Source organism: Berghia stephanieae, chromosome 7, assembly GCF_034508935.2.
Source record: "Berghia stephanieae isolate SIO BIC M18660-M18661 chromosome 7, UCSD_Bste_1.3, whole genome shotgun sequence".
NCBI lineage: Eukaryota > Metazoa > Mollusca > Gastropoda > Nudibranchia > Aeolidiidae > Berghia > Berghia stephanieae.
The window spans coordinates 2,206,522-2,214,021 of NC_088366.1; the positions used below are offsets into that span (position 1 = coordinate 2,206,522).

General features: G+C 39.4%; 1 protein-coding gene across 1 annotated transcript in view; it reads left to right on the top strand.

Annotated features, from left to right (window-relative positions):
- LOC144976342 (uncharacterized) overlaps positions 1-7,500 on the top strand; it is a 21,567-nt gene that overhangs the window by 3,629 nt on the left and 10,438 nt on the right. The window contains exon 2 of the mRNA XM_078920578.1: positions 6,976-7,125. Coding sequence (XP_078776704.1) covers positions 7,042-7,125 — 84 coding nt within the window. The 5' untranslated portion in view covers positions 6,976-7,041. The remainder of the gene's footprint in view (positions 1-6,975; positions 7,126-7,500) is intronic.

Here is a 7,500-nt window from a genome sequence, read left to right on the forward strand (position 1 = left end):
ACAATGAGATGGTGCTGGTATGCAAAGTGATACGGATCTAGCAATTTCAAGTCGTTACATGTTTGTAGGAGCTCATATTTTAGAATTTGTTCTAAACATTTCATGACAAGCGATGTAAGCGCCACTGGGCCGAAGTCGTTCAATACGGATGGGCAACCCTTTTCTGGAACTGGGACAACAATCCCTGATTTCCAAAGTACTGTCACTGATTGTTCGTCGATTGACCTTTGACATATTTACGTGTAAGTTAAAGCCAGCTGTTGGTGACAGTTTTTCAAAATAGGTCCGGAAATGTAGTCTAGTCCTGGTTATTTGTGGTTCTGACATCGTTGGAAGAGGGAACTTACAGTTTCTTCTTTAATATCTGGAGGTGTCTCATTGTGTTTGACAAACCGTTTAGTACAGGTGCAAGCCTGGCAAAGCTGTAAAAATCCTGTAAAAATCACTTAATTTGTTGACATCAGCTAAAGTCTTTCCTGGTGAGATTAATCGCTTCTTTTAGTCCACTGTACTGCTTGTACAGTTTTTCAGATTCCTCCCTCCAGCAGGCGATGTAGAATTTCCGTTTGCCCCGTGGAATGGAGCGGTGAGCGCTTTTAACCAGCACCCTGTTCATTCTGGTTATGTTCTCGGACTTGGAAGAAAGAGCAGGGCAGACCTGCTTGATATAGGAACTGAATTCCTCCCAGTTAGCCTTCCTGAAATTCGATCTGAAGAGTGGGAGAGCCTGCAACCTCGGGATTCTCACCCCAGCTGACTATGTGGGAAGTTGCCGAGGACTGTGCGCTTAACCTGCAACGGTTCCCAGTTCGCTCCATTTGTCACGAAGTGAGTTCAGGAGTATAGTCCTTCTTATGGCGGGTGCCCCTAAAGGGACTATTGGCCGTAGGGTCGTACACTAGGTGCAGATCGTTACAGTCCATCCTTGAAAGAATGGCTAACTACTGGGGCCGGTGCTGCAGTCCAAATCGCTCTTGTAAATGTTATGCAGATACAACCCATCTACCTCCAAATCTATTCACCCAAATGGTGTTCCGTAACGCTCTCTATGATCCTTACCTTCGAGGGCTCTTTCGCGTAAATGCTAACAACTCCTTTGAGCCTCGAAGTGTCATCTCATTGGATCACGGTAAAGCGTGGGATCTGGAATCGGGAAGAATGCGCTCCTGAATAAAGATGGGTATCCGGTAATAGTTGAATATCAACGCTATGGACGGCCAGTAGCTCTGATAAAGGCTCATTTTTGCCATTTTGTTTCTCGATATTGAGGGACAGTATGTCCGTCAAGTCACTAACCCATATTGCATTTTCCATCTAAAGTTGAGTTGGGACGTTTGCTTATTTCTCGACCGCGCAGACGACCCTAGCGACACGATCACGGTTATATTTGTCAAGGTGGCCGACCGCTTCGCCATTAAATTTGAGAACTAGTGAGAACCATGACAGATAGTAGTGTGGAGCCCGGGATAGGCGAGGCCATTCAGAACCGGATTGGATCTCCATTGCGACACATATCAAGGCGGGTCTATCAAGGCCCCCGCGTATCTGCTCGACATCCGTGACGGTCAATCGGAATTACTCCTTAGCCCCCTGATGTGTCTCAAGCACCCCCACGACGTCAAGGCGGTGATCCATTAGAGCTTCTTTCACGACGAAATCCAGCTTGCGTTGCAAGAGCTGGTCGACTCAATTTTTTTTGTTATAATAAGTCGTTACATCAAATGTGACCCTTCGCCTCAAAACGGTATTATATCGGGATGATTACGATTGTGAAAATTGAACTTATAGCTAGAAATATCAGACTTGGGATGTGTTTATATGTTTTATGGAGGAGAATAAATTATGATATTTCAGGGTACAAATACCAGTAATTCATATCATTGACCACTTTAGCATACATTTTGGCATTTTAACATGCGGTTCATCCCGACAGAATACCGTTTTGAGACAAATGGTGACAACTTTTTTCGGATTTAGGCACGTCCGAATTCTAGTACGCTTTTTGTCCTCTCCCAAGGGCGTGATCAACGTTCTAATTACACAAACGATATCAATAATTGCCACATATTTACAACGACTCAACCAAACATTTATTTTAGTTCAAATTCATTAAAATGTCCACATGATTTTGAAACCCTCCATTAATGTGTACATAATACAGTTTGTGACTTCGACAAGTCATGGTGTGACAGAATTGTTTTAATATCAGTCCATATGAAGATGGTTATCTTTGGGTCGTGGCTACCCTATCACAATTACATCCTGGATGACAAGATCTCGAAGGGCGATAAGAAATATCTCGAAAATGCTCAACTCAATTTAATGCATCACACAGATAATGTTGAATTTAATGACAAATGGGAGACAAATAAGTCAAAGAAAGATTTATTTAATTAATTATATTTATTGCACTACTTCACTATATGTAACTACAGTTTTATGAAGACTATCTACTGACATTAATTACTCAGAACGACACTTAATTGGAACACATTCTGGGTAACGGAGCACTTTCTGGGTAACGGCGCACTTTTTGGGTAACGGAACCATTTCTGGGTAACGGTGCACTTTCTTTGTAACGGCGCACTTTCTGGGTAACGGTGCACTTTCTTTGTAACGGCGCACTTTCTGGGTAACGGTGCACTTTCTTTGTAACGGCGCACTTTCTGGGTAACGGCGCCATTCAACTTTCGCCACTTCAAATTGTCTTATAGCAAGATGAAGATTGATCTTTTTCACGAGATATATTTTCTACTAACGATACAGATAGAGAAGAGAGTTGAAAAGGAAAGAAGCAAAATTGGATTTGATTCATGGATAAATGCCTTCAATAATCCAGCCTACAGGACAGTCTGGAGAAGATGTATCCACTGCTCTATTCGCCACGAGGAGAGATAGGAATAAATTTGTCATGAGGAGAGATGGGAATGATTTCTCCATGAGGAGGGATGTAAATAAATTCGCCTCGGGGAGAGATGGGAAGAAGTGAAATGTAGTCAAAATAGATATCAATTACGTAGGGACAAACTTATATGTCTATTTCCCCTCTATGGGTAAAATCAACAAAATCCTGACTGACTATCAGAAAAGATCAAATTCCAAATTGGATTCAATAGTCTGATGTCACGTCGCCCAGCAACGGCGGCCATCGTGGTTCTAAACAAAGAAAATCGGTCCTTTTTATTCTTCATGCTGACTAGAATTTTTCATATGTCTTGTGATCAGAATGTGTAAAAGTCGAAACATGATCAAATTTAGAATGTTTTTTTTTCTCCTCTGGATACGTTTTTATGCTCGTCGGAGAAATATTTCATAAGGGGCCCCGCCATTGTTCCGATAGTTTAGAGCCAGTTACTAAGTTACCATGCGTCATTACGAGGGAAGTGACGTCATGACTGTTGAAGACTATTGCTTATAAAGTTAAAGTTTATTACTTATTAGCCTGGGACTTTTTAAAATTAGATTCTTAAATCCGTAAAGTCAGCTCCGGCTGAATGTTTACTGTAGCCAATTAAAAAATATTATTTTCATTACCAGACGAAATATTGATATTATGTTCCATTTACAAGAAATAGGTGGAAACAGTTCTGTCTGGAAACAGTGACAATGATAAATATCAGCAACTGTCATCATTTCATCAACTTTTGATTTTCGGGTCACAAATCGTAAAACAAAAAAAAAAAAACAAAAAAAAAAACAAAAAAAAAAAAACAAATACAAAACACAAAACCCGAAACAAAAACAGTTCCTTGAATGCTTTGATTAACGGCGTTTGATTGCAGCTGTGATATCGATATGATGTCCTCTGGTATCGATATGATGTCCTCTACGACAACGTTCTTGGGAATTGTTAGGAAACGTTTGAAACCCGACCATTAATTAATATATAACCGATACCACTAATCAATAGATGATCGATACTATTCAAACCATATCTAATCAGAAATCCATGATATTGTCTTACAAAAACCGTCCTTTATCGTTTACAAACGTGTATCGTATTATTCAAACTGTTATCAACATCGTCCTATTTACACGTTGATGGTCAATTGACGTTATAGTTCAACCAACATATCCTCAATCGTTTCTATGTTATATGTTTATGTTGAGAATATTGGCTATTAAGCTTTATTGCTGGCCAACTAACTTCGCGGGGTTGTGTGTGTTGGAACCGCAATCACAAGTAGTCGGGAAGAGAGAGAGCTCTAATAATGACTAGGGTTAGAGACGATCTTTTTTGAGATCGTGGAAAGCTCATACGGTAGAGTCACGCTCTTCCGGGCAAGGCGGAGTTGTCGTACATATAAGGTCGCGGGTTCAAACCCCCATCACCGCCGCGAATTCTTTATCCTCTATTGTCTTTTGGCACTTTCCTACTCACTTCATCTCTTGTTGTTATCCTGGTTTCTGTAGCTTTAGACGTTACTTAATACTCCTTGCTAGTGCTGCTTGATTGAAGATGCAAGACTGTCACAGTTCAATTGCTCAAAACTTACAGCAGCTACTAACTTCTTCAATTCCTGTCCCAGATGTTTTTCCAGGTAGCTCAAAATAGTTGAATAATTTCATGTATCTTTGATGTTAGGCACTACTCCATAAACGCCTCCTTCATCTTTGGCCTCAGACATCGTTATCGAATGCATGGCAGATGAGAATCGTCAAAGACGAATGGCGGGAAAGGGACATAATCCAATCCAATTCTGTATTGATTCACATCATAGTTGATATAAAATATCAAAAATTCAAAGAAGAGAAAAGGTAGAAAACATTAGAAAAAATAAACCACTTTGACGCAAATGGGGAGTTGAACCTAAGAATTTACATATACACACCATCCTTTTCTTGGCAGCGAAATGGACGCTTTAATGCCAATGCCATCCGTAACAAATCGGTTTCAAGCTATAGATAGTATGCGCTTTGCTAAGAAGCTCACAACAATGCCATCCGGAAGTATAACGGACCATCACAAAAAACTGTGTGTAACCTTGAACGTTTATAGTCTGGTTAATACAGTTTAGTGAAAATTACTCATAAACGCGGATGACAGAAAACAATAACAATAACCTGAGTGACGTCAACTTCATTCTATCTGTTGAATACGGTTTTGTTTGAATTGTTGAGTTCGAGTTGATTTATTTCCATTCGACTCCGACTCATCTTCTCGTCACTGGTTTTAGAATCCCAGAATTCGGACAGGGCGTCGCCGCTGTCTAGTGTGAAATGTGTCAATAATACACATGGCATTAGGCCTTCCAACAATAACACATGCATTTATCATACACACATACACACAAAGAGAGATGATACTGAAAGAATATAACATCTGTCGCTCAGAATCCTCACACACACATATTACACACTCAAACACACTGACACACACACACACACACAAACTGACACATACACACACACACACACACTAACAGACATGCAAACACGTCACACCATTCTTTTGTTTTATTTTTGTCCTTTCTCTCTCTCTCTCCCTATCTATTTCTCTATCTCTCACTCCTCTCTCTCTCTCTCTCTCTCTCTCTCTCACTCTCTCTCTCTCACTCTCTCTCTCTCACTCTCTCTCTCTCTCTCTCTCTAATAATAATAATGATGATAATAATAATAATAATAATAATAATACTGCTACTACTACTACTACTACTACTACTACTACTACTACTACTACTACTACTACTACTACTACTACTACTACTACTACTACTACTACTACTACTACTACTACTACTACTACTACTACTAGTACTACTACTACTACTACTACTACTACTACTACTATACTAATAATAATAATAATAATAATAATTGGATCCAATTTAAGAGGACCGCTAGCCTTCCTATTCCACACTCCGTGAATCAAAGAATCCATTTCCGACTGGAGCCTAAAATGGGCAACAATATTCTGACGTCATAAAGTAAATGACGTAAACAAAAATGAGCTATTTATATTAAGGGAAAACCCATTTCACGGCAAACAAAACTATCCGGGGTAGGCAGTAATGTGCAATATATAAAACACTGTCAAAAATACAAAATGTTGAAATTGAAACAAAACAAATCCTTCAAACTTTAAAGACGTTTCCAATCATAGCTAGCTCAAATGTAACCCCATGACCCTTGCGTCATTTCATCATAAGACGGCAGTATTTACCCCATAACCTATGACGCTTGCGTCATTTCATTATAAGACGGCAGTATTTATCCCATAACCTATGACGCTTGCGTCATTTCATCATAAGACGGCAGTATTTATCCCATAACCTATGACGCTTGCGTCATTTCATCATAAGACGGCAGTATTTACCACATAACCTATGACGCTTGCGTCATTTCATCATAAGACGGCAGTATTAACCACATAACCTATGACGCTAGCTTGCGTCATTTCATCATAAGACGGCAGTATTTACCACATAACCTATGACGCTTGTGTCATTTCATCATAAGACGGCGGTATTTACCACATAATTTATGACGCTAGCTTGCGTCATTTCATCATAAGACGGCAGTATTTACCCCATAACCTATGACGCTTGCGTCATTTCACCATTAATTTTTTTTTTAATTGAGCTTTATATAGCGCAATATCCACTAAATGTGCTCAAAGCGCTTTACAAGGGGTCCCTGGTCAACAGCAACATTTAAACGTAATAATCGCCTAACAGGTTTCATGTCTCGTTCTACATGTTATGTGTTGCAGTTGGTCTGAGACCCTTTGTAAATCGCTTTGAGGACGTTTACGGATATTGCAATATATAAAAGCTACAGCTTTGAAGCTGTTATATTCTTTGTTTGTCCATTATATCGTACAGGTCACAGTGGCTTGAGGCCACTTAAAATACATTATTACAAACTGAAATTTACTTCACAAGTTTTATTTTGAACAAATGAAGTAATTTTCCACCTGGAATTCTTGTCCACTCAAACTCGACGGTTACATTTTCCTTTCTTTTTTTTCACCAGGTCAGTATAAAAAGATAACGAAGGTAGGCGTGGCTACAAGACCTGCAAGCCCCACCCACTTTGATTATGTGCGTCATGGAATCTCCCACGCAGAAGTATGGATACCTGGATGTTAAACAGAGTTCAAAGGTCAAGGGAAGAAAGCTAAAGGTAAAACCAAATATGCAACAGTGGCATAGCGCTGGTATTCCTTCACAAGAAAGTCCATTGACTTCACATGTTGTAACATTGACATACGGCTGTCTTCCCTTCACAAGAAAGTCCATTGACTTCACATGTTGTAACATTGACATAACGCTGTTTTTCCTTCACAAAAAAAAAAATAAAAATTGTGATCTAATGACACACCGACTCTATTTTGGCTCATAACGTTTTAACGTAGAGTAAACGGCAGAACAAAAAGATTTTAAACTTCTTCCAGTTAACTGGGCACTCAGGAAAAACATTTTTTAGAATTAAAATTTTGGCCATAAAACTTGTCCAATCTCAATAAAGGACTTTGACTTTGTGTCAATTAAATCGATT